This window comes from Anomaloglossus baeobatrachus, chromosome 12 (genome assembly GCF_048569485.1).
Source record: "Anomaloglossus baeobatrachus isolate aAnoBae1 chromosome 12, aAnoBae1.hap1, whole genome shotgun sequence".
Lineage (NCBI taxonomy): Eukaryota > Metazoa > Chordata > Amphibia > Anura > Aromobatidae > Anomaloglossus > Anomaloglossus baeobatrachus.
Genome location: NC_134364.1, coordinates 129,380,616 through 129,398,745, shown reverse-complemented (window position 1 = coordinate 129,398,745; position 18,130 = coordinate 129,380,616). Strand labels below are relative to the sequence as shown.

The following is an 18,130-nucleotide window of genomic DNA, read 5'->3' as shown; positions in this document are numbered from 1 at the left end:
TGTGGCTGTCCTGCACCTGGAGCGGGGGACAGGAGGGGCTGGACACAGCGCGCACACTCACCCGGGTCTGGGTGACGCTCGGTGCCCGGAGACTCAGGAGGCGGCTGCACGTCCTCAACATCCCGGCCACAGACACTGACACCAAGGGCAGCACGTGTGAAGCTGTGATCAATCACCGCTATCGCTCCTCGTCACATGACCCACAGGCGCGCTCTAGCGATGAGCACGGGGATTATAGGCATTAGTTTTGTAATTATGAAGTGTCTGCGCCCTCCATCTTCCCGGAGGCCGTTAGTGGTGCCCTATCACACAAATATGTCAGCCCCTTTCCGACGTCCGTGTGTAAACAGGTGCAAGCCACACGTACGGGTATGTCATCCGTGTGACTGGTACCGGTAAAAAAAAAAGTGCCTGATACTGAAATTAATGGTTTTTTTTAATGTGTAAAAGATTTGCAAAGCCTGAAAAATTATAGCTAGAAATAGAGAGATAATAGAACAGATTAGATAGAAAGATAATAGAACAGATAGAAGAGGCCGCTGCAAAATGTTCAGTTTTTCATTTTTTTCTCTTTATATTTGAGGAAAATGTAAATTGTTCTTTATTCTATAATCTACTGACGACGTCTCCCAATTTCCAATACATTTTGTATTTTTTTTCTGAAAATGAGAAATGGTGAAAATAAAAGAACAATGCACAAATGCAAAGAAAACAAGTTCCTCATTTACATACAACAATATAATAATGATTTACCTCAGGAAGATTCAGAAATCAATGTTTTGTAGAATAACCATGATTATTAATCCCAGCTCTCCTGCGTCTTGGCCGCTTTCCTCCAGTCTGTCACACGGCTTTTGGTTGACCTTATGCCATTCCTGGTGCAGAAATGTAAGCAGCTCTTCTTTCTTTGATGGCTTGTGACTATCCATTTTCCTCTTGATTACATTCCACAGGTTCTCAATGGGGTTTAGGTCTGGAAATTAGACTGGCCATGACAGGGTTTTGATGTGGTGGTCCTTCATCCACACATTGATGGACCTAGCTGTGTGACATGGTGCATTGTCCTGCTGGAAAAACCAGTCCTCAGAGTTGGGGAACATTGCCTGAGCAGAAGGAAGCAACTGTTTTTTTGCGCCAGGAGTAGCATAAGGTGACCCAAAAGCAGTGTGACAGAGTGGTGGAAAGCGACCAAGACGCATGAAAGCTGGGATTAAATATCATGGTTATTCCACAAAATCTTGATTTCTGAATCTTCCTGAAGTAAAAAATTATTAGTATTGTTGTTTCTAAATGATTAAGAACTTGTTTTCTTTGCATAACAGTCATATGAAAAAGTTTGGGCACCACGATTAATGTTAACCTTTTTTCTTTATAACAATTTGGGTTTCTGCTATTTCAGTTGCATATATCTAATAACTGATGGACTGAGTAATATTTCTGGATTGAAATGAGGTTTATTGTACTAACAGAAAATGTGCAATCCGCATTAAACAAAATTTGACCGGTGCAAAAGTATGGGCACCCTTATCAATTTATTGATTTGAACACTCCTAGCTACTTTTTACTGACTTAGGGGTGCTTCACACATAGCGAGATCGCTACCGAAATCGCTGCTACGGCACGCTTTTTGTGACGCAGCAGTGACCTCATTAGCGATCTCGCTGTGTGTGACACTGAGCAGCGATCTGGCCCCTGCTGAGAGATCGCTGCTCGTTACACACAGCCCTGGTTCGTTTTCTTCAAAGGCGCTCTCCCGCTGTGACACACAGATCGCTGTGTGTGACAGCGAGAGAGCGACAAATGAAGCGAGCAGGGAGCAGGAGCCGGCATCTGGCAGCTGCGGTAAGCTGTAACCAGGGTAAACATCTGGTTACCCGATATTTACCTTAGTTACCAGCCTCCGCAGCTCTCACGCTTCCTGTGCTGCCGGCTCCTGCTCTCTGCACATGTAGCTGCTGTACACATCGGGTTAATTAACCCGATGTGTACTGTAGCTAGGAGAGCAAGGAGCCAGCGCTAAGCAGTGTGCGCGGCTCCCTGCTCTCTGCACATGTAGCGATGTTATGATCGCTGCTGCGTCGCTGTGTTTGACAGCTAAGCAGCGATCATAACAGTGACTTACCAGGTCGCTGCTACGTCACAGAAAATGGTGACGTAACAGCAACGTCGTTGTCGCTGTCGCTATGTGTGAAGCACCCCTTACTAAAGCACTAAATTGGTTTTGTAACCTCATTGAGCTTTGACCTTCATAGGCAGGTGTATCCAATCATGAGAAAAGGTATTTAAGGTGGCCACTTGCAAGTTGTTCTCCTATTTGAGTCTCCTATGAAGAGTGGCATCATGGGCTCCTCAAAACAACTCTCAAATGATCTGAAAACAAAGATTATTCAACATAGTTGTTCCGGGGAAGGTACAAAAAGTTGTCTCAGAGATTTAAACTGTCAGTTTCCACTGTGAGGAACATAGTAAGGAAATGGAAGAACACAGGTACAGTTCTTGTTAAGCCCAGAAGTGGCAGGCCAAGAAAAATATCATAAAGGCAGAGAAGAATGGTGAGAACAGTCAAGGACAATCCACAGACCACCTCCACAGACCTGCAGCATCATCTTGCTGCAGATGGTGTCACTGTGCATTGGTCAACAATACAGCGCACGTTGCACAAGGAGAAGCTGTATGGGAGAGTGATGCGAAAGAAGCAGTTTCTGCAAGAACGCCACAAACAGAGCCGCCTGAGGTATGCAAAAGCACATTTGGACAAGCCAGTTACATTTTGGTAGAAGGTCCTGTGGACTGATGAAACAAAGATTGAGTTGTTTGGTCATACAAAAAGGCGTTATGCATGGAGGCAAAAAAACATGGCATTCCAAGAAAAGCACTTGCTACCCACAGTAAAATTTGGTGGAGGTTCCATCATGCTTTGGGGCTGTGTGGCCAATGCCGGCACTGGGAATCTTGTTAAAGTTGAGGGTCGCATGGATTCAACTCAGTATCAGCAGATTCTTGACAATAATGTGCAAGAATCAGTGATGACGTTGAAGTTACGCAGGGGATGGATATTTCAGCAAGACAATGATCCAAAACACCGCTCCAAATCTACTCAGGCATTCATGCAGAGGAACAATTACAATGTTCTGGAATGGCCATCCCAGTCCCCAGACCTGAATATCATTGAAAATCTGTGGGATGATGTGAAGCGGCTGTCCGTGCTTGGCGACCATCAAACTTAACTGAACTGGAATTGTTTTGTAAACAGGAATGGTCAAATCTACCTTCATCCAGGATCCAGGAACTCATTAAAAGCTACAGGAAGCGACTAGAGGCTGTGATTTCTGCAAAAGGAGGATCTACAAAATATTAATGTCACTTTTATGTTGAGGTGCCCATACTTATGCACCTGTCAAATTTAGTTTAAATGCGGATTGCACATTTTCTGTTAGTACAATAAACCTCATTTCAATCCAGAAATATTACTCAGTCCATCAGTTATTAGATATATGACACTGAAATAGCAAAACCCCAAATTGTTATAAAGAAAAAAGGTTAACATTAATAGGGGCGCCCAAACTTTTCATATGACTGTGTTTGAGGTGAAAGCAGTGCATTGTTCTGTTATTTTCACCATTTCACATTTTCAGAAAATAAATACAAAATTTATTGCCTGGAAATTCGGAGACGCTGTCAGTAGATTATAGAATTAAAGAACAATTTACATTTTACTCAAAAATATAAAGAGAAGAATCAGAAAAACTGACAATTTTGCAGCAGTCTTTTAATTTTTGACAGAGCTGTAGATGTAGAGATAGCTAGCTTGTCCAGCTGTTTTACAAAAAAACCCCCAAACAACAATGAAGTGAGTTCCCCCCTAATTTTCATATCCAACACAGGAACAGCAGCAGCTGAAGGCTGCATCCCTCAGCTCTCTGTTGTACCTTGGCTGGTTATTTAAAATAGAGGAGATCCCACGCATATTTTTTAAATTTTTAGATGTAATAAAAATAAAAACTAAAAATGACGTGGGGTCCCCTCCATTTTACTAAAACTAGCCATGGTACAGCAGACAACTGGGGGCTGATATTATCAGGGTGGGCAGGGCCATGGTTATTTGGCCCTTTCCAGTCTAACAATAGCAGCCCACAGCCGCCCCAGAAATGGCGCATCCATTAGATGTGCCAATTCTGGTGCTGGACCCAGCTCTTCCCGTTGCCCTGGTGCAGTGGAAAATGGGGTAACATTTGAGGGGTTAATCCCAGCTCCAGCTGGCGTCTAGCAGACACCACAATTACTAATCCAGTAGATGAAAGGAGAATAACAGTTTATTTGAACAAAAATCCCCCCGACTCAGCCCTCATTCACCAATTTATTTGATTTTTATAAATAAAAAAAAAAAAAAAGAAGGTCCGCCATAATCTATGGTGAGGTCCCTCGACGTTCCCCAAAAGCAAACCTGAAAAGACATAAAAAGAGAGAAAATAATTCAATAGATAAAGACAAGAGACGCCCTTTTTTCTAATTTATTTCCCTATCAAAGCCCTAATACTGGTCCACCATAATCCAATTAGGGGGGCCCACGTCGATCCCATACTGCTGGCACATTCAATGGAGAACTCAATGTTCCCCATTGATTGTGAGAGCAGCCCCTGCAGGCACACACACTGCTATGTATGCTACCCTGCGGTGACCTGGACCTTATAAGGTTAGCCCAGGTCACCACAGGGGTGCCCTCAGCAGTGTGTATGCTTTCCTGCAGTGTGTGTGTGTGGCCTGGTCAGGAGGTCATCACTGCTATGTGCGCGATTCTCTGCAGTGACCTGGACCTTATAAGGTCAGTCTAGGTCACCACAGGGGCACCCTCAGTAGTGTGTATGCATTCCTGCGGTGACCTGGACCTTAAAAGGCCATCCCAGATCACTACAGGAGTGCCCTCAGCAGTGGATGTGGGTGTGGGTGGCCTGGTCAGGAGGTCATCACTGCTGTCTGTGCTTCCCTGTGGGAACCTGGACCTCATAAGGTGAGCCCAGGTCACCGCAGAGGCACCCTCAGCAGTGTGTGTGTGGCGCGGGTTCATCGGAGATCACAATGAACTCAGATGACATCCTGACAACACCCCCGTGACATCCGCGGGTGTCGCGGCAGTAACGTTACGAGTTCATCGGAGTTCACAATGAACTCTGATGAACCCGTGAAGTGACAGCCGCTAAACCCGCGGTAGCGCAGATGTCACGGGGGGTGTTGTCAGGATGTCATCTGAGTTCATTGTGATCTCCATTGACATCCTGACCTCACTGCGCACACACACTCTGCTGGATACTCACCTGTCCCCAGCGATGCAGTCCCCGGCACTGAAGTCTGCAGCGCTGCAGCTGCTTCCAGGTCCACAGGGCACTGGATATTCAGTGAGTATAATGAGTGGGTGTCAAAAGCAGGAGGCAGCAGAGCCGAAGAAAACAGCGCTGGATACAGGTGAATATAGAAAATCTTTTTATTACATAGACCTGTTTTCTCCGGTACCTGTCACACGGATCACATCAGTGTGTGGTACATGTGACACCCGTGCTGCCGGAGAAAAAACGGACATGTCTCAGTGTGTGCGTGCGGGGTCACACTGTCTGTGTGAAAACACGCACGTGTGAGGAACACCATAGACTGACATGGGAACATGTGGCATCAGTGTTAAAAACGGATGTCACACGTATCTGAAACACGGATGTCTGAAACCGGCCTTATTGATAGCAGTCAACTGCTCACTGACTCCCCACTAATCCCGAGAGCAGACCCTGCTATGAAAGGTGCAAAGATGGAGCCCAGCACGCACCTCCTACATGTTCTGCCTCTGCTCCATTCATTCTCTATGGGGCTGTAGGAGATAGCAGAGCCCAGCGCTCACATCTGTGACATGTTCTGCCTCTGCTCCATTCATATTCTATGGGGCTGTAGGAGGAAGAAGAGCCCAGCATTCACCTCTCCTACATGTTCTGCCTCTGCTCCATTCATTCTCTATGGGGCTGTAGGAGATAGCAGAGCCCAGCACTCACATCTGTGACATGTTCTGCCTCTGCTCCATTCATATTCTATGGGGCTGTAGGAGGTAGCAGAGCCCAGCACTCATTTCTCCTACATGTTCTGCCTCTGCTCCATTCATATTCTATAGGGCCTTAGGGGGTAGCAGAGCCCAGCACTCATTTCTCCTACATGTTCTGCCTCTGCTCCATTCATTCTCTAAGGGGCTGTAGGAGGTAGCAGAGCCCAGCACTCACCTCTCCATTCATTCTCTATGGGGCCGTAGGAGGTAGAGCCCAGCACTCACCTCTCCATTCATTCTCTATGGGGCCGTAGGAGGTAGAGCCCAGCACTCACCTCTCCTACATGTTCTGCCTCTGCTCCATTCATTCTCTATGGGGCCGTAGGAGGTAGAGCCCAGCACTCACCTCTCCATTCATTCTCTATGGGGCCGTAGGAGGTAGAGCCCAGCACTCACCTCTCCATTCATTCTCTATGGGGCCGTAGGAGGTAGAGCCCAGCACTCACCTCTCCATTCATTCTCTATGGGGCCGTAGGAGGTAGAGCCCAGCACTCACCTCTCCATTCATTCTCTATGGGGCCGTAGGAGGTAGAGCCCAGCACTCACCTCTCCCGTATATGTTCTACCTCTGCTCCATTGTGAAGGGGCTCTGCGCGTTTTGCTATTTTCTATGTGGCGCAGTGGTTGTGGCGCAGTGGTTGTGGCGCAGTGGTTAGACCTCATGAAATATTATCCCCTATCTTATCTACAGAGCATAACAAACTTATTACAAAACATTTAAAAGGTATGTATAAAAGCTCCAACATTTTTCCCTTACCAATAACTGTCCGCTGATCACTCAGTTCACACAGCGTAGAGAGAACAGCACTGCCCCTCACACTGTAGTGGCCGCTCCAGATACTGAAGGTCAGCTCCATTCCTTAGTTTTGACCTGCAGTACCAGGAGAGGCCACCAGAGACATCACCACTCAACCCTGTCATCGCTGTGACATCACTACGTCCTTGTGATGTCACCAGTGACCTCTGGCATCTTATGAGTTGTATATAAATTATGCTCACATGCCCCTGACCATCTGCTCCGAAGAGAGGAACCAGTATTATGCTACCTAAACAATAGAGGTAACCGTCAACCTCCTAGATAAGGGTAGGCTTCCCTCCATCACTTCAGCCTCACAGGTAAGAGGCTTCGCTATGAGATGCCCTCCATGATGGATGACTATTGCTCAGTACTGACGGGCGGTTTCCTCTTGGCCCTTGTAGAATGACGGCTGTCCAGTCCTCGGTGTCTAGCTGTCACTGCTGCCCCTGGCATTCCTGAGTTGAGGAGACTGCGGCTGAGGGTGGAGTCCGGCCGGTCACATCTGACACCCCTGCATGAGGTACGGGTAGGTCAACCACATGGGTAGGTATTCCTGGATTGTGGGGAAAGTTATTTTGTTTGGTATTTTTTTTATTTTCCCCAGAGAGGAAAGTTGTCCATTCTGGCTGACTCCGCAGCTCCAGCCATGAGCCCTACTCTCCTGCTTTTCCAGTACAAGCAAGGACAGGAAGCTTTGGTCTGGTTTGGGCTATTAACCAATCGACAGGTCTTTCTGGATGGGGCCCCCAATCTTCTGGAGCAAGGAGATCACGAGGGGTAATATTACAGAAGCTTTGGATGTGACTGCAGAAGACAGAGCCTTTTCTTGGCTTCCTAAATTCAAAAGGTTTTCTTCTCGCTTACAGCCTGGCAGCCATATTGGAGTTTGTGGAGATGAAGTTGGACGCGATTTGGGTTCTCGTGGGGGTCAACAAAGAACTGGCGGCGAGAGGTAAGAAGGCTTGGCTAAAGACTACCCCGCAGAGGCAGCTGCTGCACGTGACCATTGCTGCCATTTTCTTGTCTCCAGGACGCCTGCTCAGAGCCTTCAGCTTTATCGGCTTTGACATCGTACGACCAGCTCAGCACCAGTGGTTCCCGACCTGCACCGACAATGTCATCCTGGTCTACTCACTGGACGGGGCAGCCGCACAAGAGGGGATAAATGCCCCCAATAAAGAGAAGCAGAAATACACAGTTCAATAAATACGAATGGGTAGGAGCTAGGCGATAAATGAACACAACCTTTATTATTCATAGAAAATATATATATACACAACTTGTAAACAAAGAACTGGAACGTGCAATGATGCAAACAGCAGCCGGGGGAGGGGCGGCACGGGACTAATCCTCAATCACTATGACATCACTGCTGGAGCTCAGGAGCGCGCCTGCGGAGAGAGCAAGAGTCAATCAGAAAGACAGGGCAGGAGCCAGAGAGCAAGTAAGAGGCAACCAAAATGTCAGAAGAGAGATGGAGCAAGCTGGGCCTGGAGTACAAGAGTAAGAGGGAGCAGAAGTGTCAGCATAGAGATGGAGGGATCAAGCTGAGCTCAGAGAGTAAGAGGGAGCCTAAAGGGTGCTTTACACGCTGCGACATCGCTAACGATATATCGTCAGGGTCACGTTGTTAGTGACGCACATCCGGCGCCGTTAGCGACATCGCAGCGTGCGACACCAAGGAGCGACGATCAATGAGCACAAAAGCGTCAAAAATCGTGATCATTGACACGTCGCTCCTTTTCATATCGTTGCTGCTGCAGGTACGATGTTGTTCGTCGTTCCTGCAGCACCGCACATCGCTGTGTGACACCACAGGAACGACGAACATCTCCTTACCTGCGTCCACCGGCAATGAGGAAGGAAGGAGGTGGGCGGGATGTTCATGTCCGCCCCTCCTCTGCTATTGGGTGGCCGCTTAGTGACGCCGCAGTGACGTCGCTATGACGCCGAACGCACCTCCCCCTTGAAGGAGGGATTGTTCGGCGGTCACAGCGACGTCGCTGAAAAGGTATGTGCGTGTGACGCTGCCGTAGCGATAATGTTCGCTACGGCAGCGATCACCAAATGTCGCACGAATGACGGGGGCGGGTGCAATCACTAGCGATGTCGCAGCGTGTAAAGCACCCTTAAGTGTCAGCAAAGAGATGGAGGGAACCTAAAGGCTACTTTACACACTGCAATATCGGTCCCAATATCGCTAGTGTGGGTACCCGCCCCCATCTGTTGCGCGACACGGGCAAATCGCTGCCCGTGCCGCACAACATTGCGCAGACCCGTCACACATACTTACCTGACTGGCGACGTCGCTGTGACCGGCGAACCGCCTCCTTTCTAAGGAGCGGCCGCCCAATAGAAGCGGAGGGGCGGAGATGAGTGGCCGGAACATCCCGCCCACCTCCTTCCTTCCTCATAGTGGCCGGGAGGCAGGTAAGGAGAGGTTCCTCGTTCCTGCGGCGTCACACATAGCGATGTGTGCTGCCGCAGGAGCGACGAACTACACTGTTACTGCTGCAGTAACGATAATCGAGAATGGCCCCCCATGTCACCGATGAGCGATTTTGCATGTTTTTGCAACGATGCAAAATCGATTATCGGTGTCACACGCAGCAACATCGCTAATGTGGCCGGATGTGCGTCACAAATTCCGTGACCCCAACGACTCCGCATTAGCGATGTTGCAGCGTGTAAAGCCCCCTTTAGTGTCAAAAGAGAGATGGAGCAAGCTGGGCCTTCAGTACAAGAGTATGAGGAAGTTGAGTGTCAGCATACAGATGGACGGAGCGAGCGGAACTCAGAGTAAGAGGGAGCCTAAATGTTAGAATAGAGAAGAAGTGTGTGAGCCAAGCCTGGAGTACAAAAGTGAGCGAGTAAGAGCCAAAGTGTCAGAAGGACAGAGTGAGCAAGCAGGGCACGAGAAGCAATAGGGAGCAAGTAAGAGGGAGCCCAAGTGTCAGAAGAGAGCTGGAGGGAGCTGAGCCTGGAATACAAGAAGGAGCAAGTAAGGCTAGGTTCACATTTCCATTGTTTTGCTTCAGTTACATGCGTTGCTTGACGCTTGGGACTGATGCGTTGTACAACAGATGACAAGAATTGGAATTAGAAAGCGGATTCCGTTGTACAACGTGAGAGAGAACAATCAGCGATCAGTTCACAATAGCTGGCCGCCGGCTTTTGAGAGCAATCAGATGATTTTCCGGCGGCCGGCTATTGTGAACGATCACTCGTTTTACAATGAAATCCGCTGTCTCGTGACCATGAATTCCAATTCTTGTCACCTTTTGTACAACACATCAGTCACAAGCGTCAAGCAACGCATGTGACTGATACAAAACAACGGAAATGTGAACCTAGCCCAAGAGGGAGCCAAAGTGTCAGAAGAAGGTTGGAGAGCAATCAGTACCTAGAGCGCAAGAGGAAGCTTGTAAGAGGGAGCCTAAGTGTCTGAAGAGTGGGCAAGCGCAGCCTGGCGGGAGCCAAAGCATAAGAAGACATGAAGGAAGTGAGCGGGGCCCAGAATACAAGAGGGCGGAAGCAAGACGCAAAGCATCAAAAGAAGGCTGTTGGGAGTGAGTGGGCCTGGCATTTCTAAAAGTGAGTGAGCAGGTCTATATTGCAAGGCAGTGGGTAAGTAGGGCCCAGAGTGCCAGAGAATGAAGCAAGTGTGAGCGGGGAAAACGATAAAATAAAGAAAAAATGGAGGGAAGGAAATATTGAGTGGGTCCTAGAGTGAGGACAAGTGAGGCTCAGAGTGCAAAAGAGAGTGTGTGCAACAAGCAATGAGCCCAAAACAGCAAAGAGGTAAACCTAAAGTGTGAATGGCCCCATACACTGACACAGCCGCGCACACCACTGGTCTAATTATGGGCCCCGATGCCTTTAGTGAAGTGTTTGTCTTCGTGCTCCCATCACCAGCTCTCAGTGGACTTTACCAGAATCCCTCGCAGTCTTTTTCTCGCCCGTGTGGACCAGGTCTTCCTCGCTGCTGGAGCTGATTATGATGACTTCTCTGGAGGAGTTGGTGAACGACTCATCGGTCAGGTAATAGAAACAACCGCGCGGGGAGTTGATGCTGGTGTCCTCCGAGGAGTTGATGCTGCTGTCCTCCGGGGAGGACACAAAACTCAGCCCCTCGGAGGCGGTGCAGGTGGAGGAAGAGCCAGACGCCTCCCCCGAGGCCTCTGGCGAGGCGCTGCAGGCGCTCATGTTCTCAGAGGAGGCAGCGGTGCATGGACTGGAGGTCACAGGATGGTCGCTCTCACTTAGATGCAGTTTTGAGATGCTCTGCTCCAGGTTGTCCTCTTCTTCCACCGATTCTGGGCAGGATGTGGGGGTGGAGATGCCACTCTGCTGGCACTCAGGGCTGGGAATCACATCCTCTCGGATCATCTCAATAGATCCATCTGGGATGCAGGTATCAAAGTGTTAACCAAGACAGTGGCAACGTCTACCACACAGCAGCCACTGATCTATTGCCAAGAGATCGGCATCTCAAGTAGGAGGGGGCGCCCCACCATGAAAAGGAAGTGACACCAACCTAAATATGGAACCCCCAATAAACCGAACCTCGGCTGGCACACATCCTACAACACTTACCAGAAGCCAGGCGCCCCTCCTCCGTCCGGCTGGAGAAATTGTCAAGGTCGGACCCCACAGGCAGATTGCTGACTTCTTCCTGTAGAGGGCAGCAACACACAGTGAACAGAGAACCTAGACCTGCTGTCACCAGTGGTGAGGACGCCAACTACCAGAGATTGCTCTTCATCGCCCTTCGTTGAGCTCACCTGGCACTCGATGGCATGCCCCTGGCGGATCAGCTCCAGACCGACATTAACCATCTGCATGAAGAGGAACAAGGACAAGGGTCACAACCAAAATACAGGGAAAGCTACAAATCCATGGACATTATATTCCATCTATCCTCCACTCACAGCCAAAGCTGCAGTCACACCTGTCTTGTTACATCACATTATCCCCCACTCACAGCCAAAACTGCAATGTGAGATTTCTTCTTCCAGGATTGTGCACACAGTTTTGGCTGTGCATGGAGGCCATGTCTGGACTCACGGGGTCACTGCAGGGGTCATACAGTTGGATCTGGAAGCAGCGAGACACGCCAGGAGACGGGAAGCTGGAGATTTTGGCAAGCAGGGGCTTCCATTCAGCGCAGTGCGACAAAGCATCAAAAGCGTCCAGTGCCTGATCCGACCACGCCCCCCCTGCCGGGAGAGGAGATCACAATGAAGAAAGAGACCCCCGAAGACTGGCATGTACTAGACTGACAACCAAGATGGCCGCAGCTCCTAGAAGTTGTCACTAGCTCTCTGGTTCCTGCAGATATTTTGCTTAGGCACTGTTCGGCACATTTGCCTGTATGGATATAATGGCGGCCATGTTGGTCAGCCGGAGGAATCACCCTCTAAGCTATTGTCTACAAGACACAACTCACCACTGGGAGCAACACCAGAGAGGCGGCATTCAACAGCCTGGAAGGTGAGACTCAGAAAGTCACTCCTGGAAGAGGACAAGTTCACGGTTACACAGGATGGGGGCCAGACATTGGTCATTACAACAGGAGGTTGGGGTGCTGCTACTCACCGAAGCGGGTGCAGCTCCTCTCTCGCCGTGGCCCAGTTGTCGCCATAGTCCACGTAGTACAAATCCACGGTTCCATTTTTCAGGAAACCCAGAACTTTTGCCCGGTACCAGAACTCATCAACATGGAAGGGTGCGGCCACAATGTCACCCACCTGGATCTCCGGCACTGCCCCCTGACAAAGCAGTAACATCACAAGGGGAGGAGCAATTCATTAAGGTGGTGACATCATAATGAGAGGGGTAATTCATCAATACAGAAAACTAAGGGGGAGTGGCTACAGTAATCAGGACACACCCTCTTCCGCCCCCGGTAGTGGTCACTCATCTCTAAGGTCAATTTGTCTAGCTGTGAGGAACGGGATCCCAGAAACTGGACCCAGAAGTGTTCGGGATTCTCCGCGGCCGACACGTAGACGTCCACGTACTCATCTGCTCGGAAGCTGAAGTCCGGGCTCGGTACTTAAAGGAGGAGGGGAAGATATGAAGAGTGATTACCATCTGACTTCCTGATTGCCTCTGGGGTTCACATGACATCATGCACAATGTCCATATAAGGAGAATTTGTGGATAAACCCGGCCCCCCACACAACCAAATGGAGGTGCTGATACCCTCAAACTTGCAGATGGAGTAGGTGCAGTTGGCCATACTTTCTTGGGCCGATGGGTCGTCCTCTGCAGAGTACATGGTTTGGGGAGCTTCCATGGGAGGTGGCTGCTTTTCCTCCTCTTGGGGGCGCTGTCTGTCTGTCTTCTTCACAGCAATGATCTCTTTCCGGCGTGAGCGGAAGGTGGAGGACTCTGCGGCTCTGCGCTGCACAGTGGCTTCCTCCTCTGATGCATTCTGGAGGAGGGTCTGACAGGAAGAGCAGTAGAGGGTTATGAGGGATGACACAGGTTAACTACTTCCCTCATCCTCCCAGCGCCCCACCTTGGCGGCCTCCACTTGCTCCTTGGTCCCGGTGACTGTGACTCGTCGGGTCGGTGCAGCCTGGTTGTTCTCTGTCCGCCGCTCACAGACGATTTTGGCACCAGAACTTCTGGTTATTTCCCGGATCCGCTCACCACCTTGTCCTGCAGACCGAGAAGACAAGACTGTATGGAGCTGCATGGCCAGTACGAGAGTCGCTTCTACAACAGCTCCCAGAGCCATCAGTGTTACATATGGCCGCCACTACCAGCTCCTCTCCTTACCTATGATGCGGCCCATAGAGGTGGTCGGAAAGTGCAGATCCACCCTCAGGGAAGCTCCATTCTGTAGGATCTCGTGTTGCCGCTGCTCAGCCTGGCACACCTGTGCAGGGCTGCCTTTAACAGTCAGCTTGCGGTCTCCTCTGGTGTCTGGCGACGCCTGCCCAATGATAACCCCTGCGGAGTATTGGGGGATGGTCACCTGCAGCTCATCTGGTCTGTGTTCTGGGGCTGGAGACACCACACAGATGAGTGGAGGGCGATGATTGGGGGGAAAGGTAGAGCCGGGGAGAGGAACGGACCGAGGGCGAGCTGACGGACGGCGAGGGACCGAGGGCGAGCTGACGGACGGCGAGGGACCGAGGGCGAGCTGACGGACGGCGAGGGACCGAGGGCGAGCTGACGGACGGCGAGGGACCGAGGGCGAGCTGACGGACGGCGAGGGACCGAGGGCGAGCTGACGGACGGCGAGGGACCGAGGGCGAGCTGACGGACGGCGAGGGACCGAGGGCGAGCTGACGGACGGCGAGGGACCGAGGGCGAGCTGACGGACGGCGAGGGACCGAGGGCGAGCTGACGGACGGCGAGGGACCGAGGGCGAGCTGACGGACGGCGAGGGACCGAGGGCGGGCTGACGGACGGCGAGGGACCGAGGGCGGGCTGACGGACGGCGAGGGACCGAGGGCGGGCTGACGGACGGCGAGGGACCGAGGGCGGGCTGACGGACGGCGAGGGACCGAGGGCGGGCTGACGGACGGCGAGGGACCGAGGGCGGGCAGACGGACGGCGAGGGACCGAGGGCGGGCAGACGGACGGCGAGGGACCGAGGGCGGGCAGACGGACGGCGAGGGACCGAGGGCGGGCAGACGGACGGCGAGGGACCGAGGGCGGGCAGACGGACGGCGAGGGACCGAGGGCGGGCAGACGGACGGCGAGCGGACCGAAGGTGGGCGAACGGACGGCAAGCGGACAGAGAGCGAGCGGATGGCGAGGGACCAAGGGCGAGCGAGTGGACAGACGGCAGGCAACCGGACGGACAGCGAGGGACCGAGGGCGAGCGGATGGACGGCGAGCGGACAGAGAGCGAGCGAGTGGACAGAGGGCGGGCGAGCGGACGGACAGCGAGGGACCGAGGGCGAGCGAACGGGGGCAGTGAGTGCGGAGGTCTCGGCGCTCCTCACCTGTCCGGTATCGGGTGTAGCACGCATACATTAGTACCGCTCCAGCTGACACTCCCATGGTCACGGCCACCTTCTGCCTGGTGCTGAGGCCGCTCCATCGCTCCATTATCCACCTGCCGCACAGTAAAAACAAAAAATAATAATAATACGTGACCCTCCTCAAAAGCTGCAAGAAACCGGAGACACTTACAGCCGGCCACAGCGCCCGCCCAGTGCAGACTGCTCACCTCCCGGTACCTGCAGCTCGGGGAGGGGGAGGGGGCGGCAGCTACTCCGTTATTTATCTACTCCCCTCTAGCGTTGGGGACGCCCCGAGCCATTGATTTGCGCTCCTGGGGCCAGCTGTGATGAGATGACGGTCATTTCCGGGTGCAGCAAGATGGCGTTAGAGCATGCGCAGTACGGTGTGCTAGTAAAACGGAACGGAACAGGCGCCCGAACGTTAGGGTGAGAAATCGCTAATACTCGGCATGTCCCACAACTCGCTACGCTCCTTAGTACTCTGTCCCACACCCCAGAGGCCGGAGCCTTTGTACACAAACACGCACAGTCGGCGCCCTCTTCCGGGCCGTTTGTCGTCCCCCCCACACAGCACCCTCTTCTGGACCGTTTGTCGTCCCCCCCATCCCCGTGCACAGTCGGCGCCCTCTTCCGGGCCGTTTATCCTCCCCCACGCACAGTCGGCGCCCTCCTCCGGACCGTTTATCCTCCCCCACGCACAGTCGGCGCCCTCCTCCGGACCGTTTATCCTCCCCCACGCACAGTCGGCGCCCTCCTCCGGACCGTTTATCCTCCCCCACGCACAGTCGGCGCCCTCCTCCGGACCGTTTATCCTCCCCCACGCACAGTTGGCGCCCTCCCCCGGACCGGTTATCCTCCCCCGCGCACAGTTGGCGCCCTCCCCCGGACCGGTTATCCTCCCCCACGCACAGTTGGCGCCCTCCCCCGGACCGGTTATCCTCCCCCGCGCACAGTCGGCGCCCTCTTCTGGACCGTTTGTCCTCCCCCGTGCACAGTCGGCGCCCTCTTCCGGACCGTTTGTCCTCCCCCGCGCACAGTCGGCGCCCTCTTCCGGACCGTTTGTCCTCCTCCGCGCACAGTCGGCGCCCTCTTCTGGACCATTTATCCTCCCCCACGCACAGTCGGCGCCCTCCTCCGGACCGTTTATCCTCCCCCACGCACAGTCGGCGCCCTCCTCCGGACCGTTTATCCTCCCCCACGCACAGTTGGCGCCCTCCCCCGGACCGTTTATCCTCCCCCACGCACAGTTGGCGCCCTCCCCCGGACCGGTTATCCTCCCCCGCGCACAGTTGGCGCCCTCCCCCGGACCGGTTATCCTCCCCCGCGCACAGTCGGCGCCCTCTTCCGGACCGTTTGTCCTCCCCCGCGCACAGTCGGCGCCCTCTTCTGGACCGTTTGTCCTCCCCCGCGCACAGTCGGCGCCCTCTTCCGGACCGTTTGTCCTCCCCCGCGCACAGTCGGCGCCCTCTTCCGGACCGTTTGTCCTCCCCCGCGCACAGTCGGCGCCCTCTTCCGGACCGTTTGTCCTCCCCCGCGCACAGTCGGCGCCCTCTTCCGGACCGTTTGTCCTCCCCCGCGCACAGTCGGCGCCCTCCTCCGGACCGTTTGTCCTCCGTGCAGTCTTTGTCCATACTATTCCATAGCTGTTGCTGTGAATGACACTCGGTGACTTTTTCGTATCATCTTCTTATTCTCGCTTTTCTGTTGATGGCAGAGTCTGATGGTAGAGACGACGCAGGACCCATTGGGCACATGGATAAGTAGTGGTCTTGTGTTCGGCCTGGACAAGATAAAGGTTCTTGTTAACAAGGCCTGATATTTCGCCTCTGCTGTCCTCTAGTGATCGGCACCTACCTTTCCACCATGGAGGTGAACCCCGCCAGTGCGGTGTGGAGCCTGGGCCGGGAGGCCGCCTCTCTCTCTATGGCCGGTCTGGAGGTGAAGCTGGGATCTCTGGTGACTTTGCTGCTCCTGACCCTCATCAGTGGCTTGGCCCCACTCTTCCTCTTCAGACGGCAGGCAGCCCCCGACATCTTGGGTAAGTTATGTCTTCAGGAAAATGGGGCATTGCTTGACAACCTTGTGGTCACTATTGGCTGCCGTTGGCGGAGTCAGTAATGTCTTCGGTAATTCCTCATTACAGGCAGCCGTCGCAGGGCGCTGAGTCTGATCAGCTGCTTCTCGGGGGGAGTCTTCCTGGCCACCTGCTTGCTAGATCTGCTGCCCGATTACATTTCGGGGATGAACGACGCCCTCATGAGGCTGAATATAACCGTGAGTACTGCTGAAACACCAATCCATGTCTAGTCACATGACACCGGGCCCGGCCCACTGGCTGCGAGCCGCCGGGCCCGGCCCACTGTCACATGACAATACTAGCATTTGGAAGTGAGTGGAGCTGTCCTGCCTGCATTAACCCTTGTCCCCTGTGTTTGCCCTCAGCTCCAGTTCCCCCTGCAGGAATTTGTCCTGGCCATGGGCTTCTTCCTGGTCCTGGTCCTGGAGCAGATTGTGCTGAGTTACAAGGAGCAGCCGGGGTGGTCGGAGGAGACGCACTCCCTCCTGGGCGCTGACTCCCGGATTCCTTACACGGAGCAGCCGCATGTCCACGTGGATGTGAACGCTCACTCTGCCGTGCGGGCCGGGGTCCTGGTCATGTCTCTCTCCTTACACTCTGTGTTGGAGGGTTTGGCCGTGGGGCTCCTGCAGGAGAGCGGGAAGGTGCTGGAGACTTGTCTGGCGCTGCTCATTCACAAGTGCATCATCTCCTTCAGCCTGACCCTGAAGCTGGCACAGGGCCGCCTTCGCCCGCGGGTCATCCTCTCCTGCCTCCTTCTCTTCGCCTTCATGACCCCTCTGGGCATCGGACTTGGCATTGTGCTGACAGAGAACACAGACCCCATACACCAGCTGACCCGCAGCGTCCTGGAGGGCATCGCCACAGGGACCTTCCTGTACATTACTTTCTTGGAGATTCTGCCCCATGAGCTAACCGCCGGAGACCAGCGCATCGTCAAGGTCATCGTCATACTGTGCGGTTTCTCTGTCATCACCGCCATCCTATTCATCAAGATCTGAAGGGTCCAAGAACTACCTTCATGGGTAAAACACCCAGCCCCGGGAGACCAGACCCCACTGAAAAGACATTCCAGCCAGTAGTGACATCACTATTTATACTACTGCCCCTTTAGGACTACACCAGCGGTGACTATACCACCCCCTATACAGTGTGCCCACCCATATCCTGTCCATCGCCATTAACTT

General features: G+C 53.0%; 4 protein-coding genes across 9 annotated transcripts in view; 2 read left to right on the top strand and 2 right to left on the bottom strand.

Annotated features, from left to right (window-relative positions):
* The window catches only part of MRPL9 (mitochondrial ribosomal protein L9), a 19,514-nt gene extending 19,345 nt beyond the window's left edge, over positions 1–169 (bottom strand). For both annotated transcript variants that reach the window (XM_075330894.1, XM_075330895.1), the window contains exon 1: positions 62–169. In XM_075330894.1, coding sequence (XP_075187009.1) covers positions 62–121 — 60 coding nt within the window. In that variant the 5' untranslated portion in view covers positions 122–169. The remainder of the gene's footprint in view (positions 1–61) is intronic.
* The window catches only part of OAZ3 (ornithine decarboxylase antizyme 3), an 8,253-nt gene extending 113 nt beyond the window's left edge, over positions 1–8,140 (top strand). The window contains exons 1-5 of one of the 4 annotated variants that reach the window (XM_075330896.1): positions 7,074–7,195; positions 7,280–7,398; positions 7,483–7,655; positions 7,745–7,830; positions 7,909–8,137. In XM_075330896.1, the coding sequence (XP_075187011.1) occupies positions 7,525–7,655; positions 7,745–7,830; positions 7,909–8,084 (393 nt within the window). In that variant the 5' untranslated portion in view covers positions 7,074–7,195; positions 7,280–7,398; positions 7,483–7,524 and the 3' untranslated portion in view covers positions 8,085–8,137. Of the gene's footprint in view, positions 1–7,073; positions 7,196–7,279; positions 7,399–7,482; positions 7,656–7,744; positions 7,831–7,908 lie in introns of those variants that run through there. The other 3 variants (XM_075330897.1, XM_075330898.1, XM_075330899.1) reach the window with 3 other exon arrangements.
* On the bottom strand, positions 8,109–15,357 carry TDRKH (tudor and KH domain containing). The gene is made up of 13 exons (XM_075330901.1): positions 15,036–15,357; positions 14,846–14,958; positions 13,668–13,895; positions 13,405–13,547; positions 13,086–13,329; positions 12,772–12,935; positions 12,477–12,649; positions 12,328–12,392; positions 11,946–12,097; positions 11,605–11,716; positions 11,475–11,546; positions 10,811–11,281; positions 8,109–8,269 (listed from the first exon to the last, which is right to left on the bottom strand). The coding sequence occupies exons 2-13, from the start codon at positions 14,949–14,951 to the stop codon at positions 8,223–8,225; spliced, it is 1,977 nt and encodes a 658-aa protein (XP_075187016.1). The 5' UTR covers positions 14,952–14,958; positions 15,036–15,357; the 3' UTR covers positions 8,109–8,222.
* SLC39A1 (solute carrier family 39 member 1) lies at positions 15,234–18,130 on the top strand. 2 transcript variants are annotated; one of them, XM_075330893.1, is made up of 4 exons: positions 15,234–15,292; positions 16,581–16,904; positions 17,010–17,140; positions 17,309–18,130. In XM_075330893.1, the coding sequence occupies exons 2-4, from the start codon at positions 16,730–16,732 to the stop codon at positions 17,942–17,944; spliced, it is 942 nt and encodes a 313-aa protein (XP_075187008.1). In that variant the 5' UTR covers positions 15,234–15,292; positions 16,581–16,729; the 3' UTR covers positions 17,945–18,130. The 2 variants fall into 2 exon arrangements, with proteins under 2 accessions (XP_075187008.1, XP_075187007.1); XM_075330892.1 differs by having other exon boundaries at positions 15,241–15,292; positions 16,707–16,904.

Excerpts from the sequence above, each read along its gene's own strand:
- TDRKH (XM_075330901.1), bottom strand. The coding sequence starts at position 14,951 with ATGGAGCGATGGAGCGGCCTCAGCACCAGGCAGAAGGTGGCCGTGACC. Across the intron at positions 13,896-14,845 it reads CTACACCCGATACCGGACAG|CCCCAGAACACAGACCAGAT; the intron begins GTGAGGAGCGCC and ends TGGTGTCTCCAG. Across the intron at positions 12,393-12,476 it reads GAGGAGCTGCACCCGCTTCG|GAGTGACTTTCTGAGTCTCA; the intron begins GTGAGTAGCAGC and ends GTCCTCTTCCAG.
- SLC39A1 (XM_075330893.1), top strand. The coding sequence starts at position 16,730 with ATGGAGGTGAACCCCGCCAGTGCGGTGTGGAGCCTGGGCCGGGAGGCC. Across the intron at positions 16,905-17,009 it reads GGCAGCCCCCGACATCTTGG|GCAGCCGTCGCAGGGCGCTG; the intron begins GTAAGTTATGTC and ends TCCTCATTACAG. Across the intron at positions 17,141-17,308 it reads TCATGAGGCTGAATATAACC|CTCCAGTTCCCCCTGCAGGA; the intron begins GTGAGTACTGCT and ends GTTTGCCCTCAG.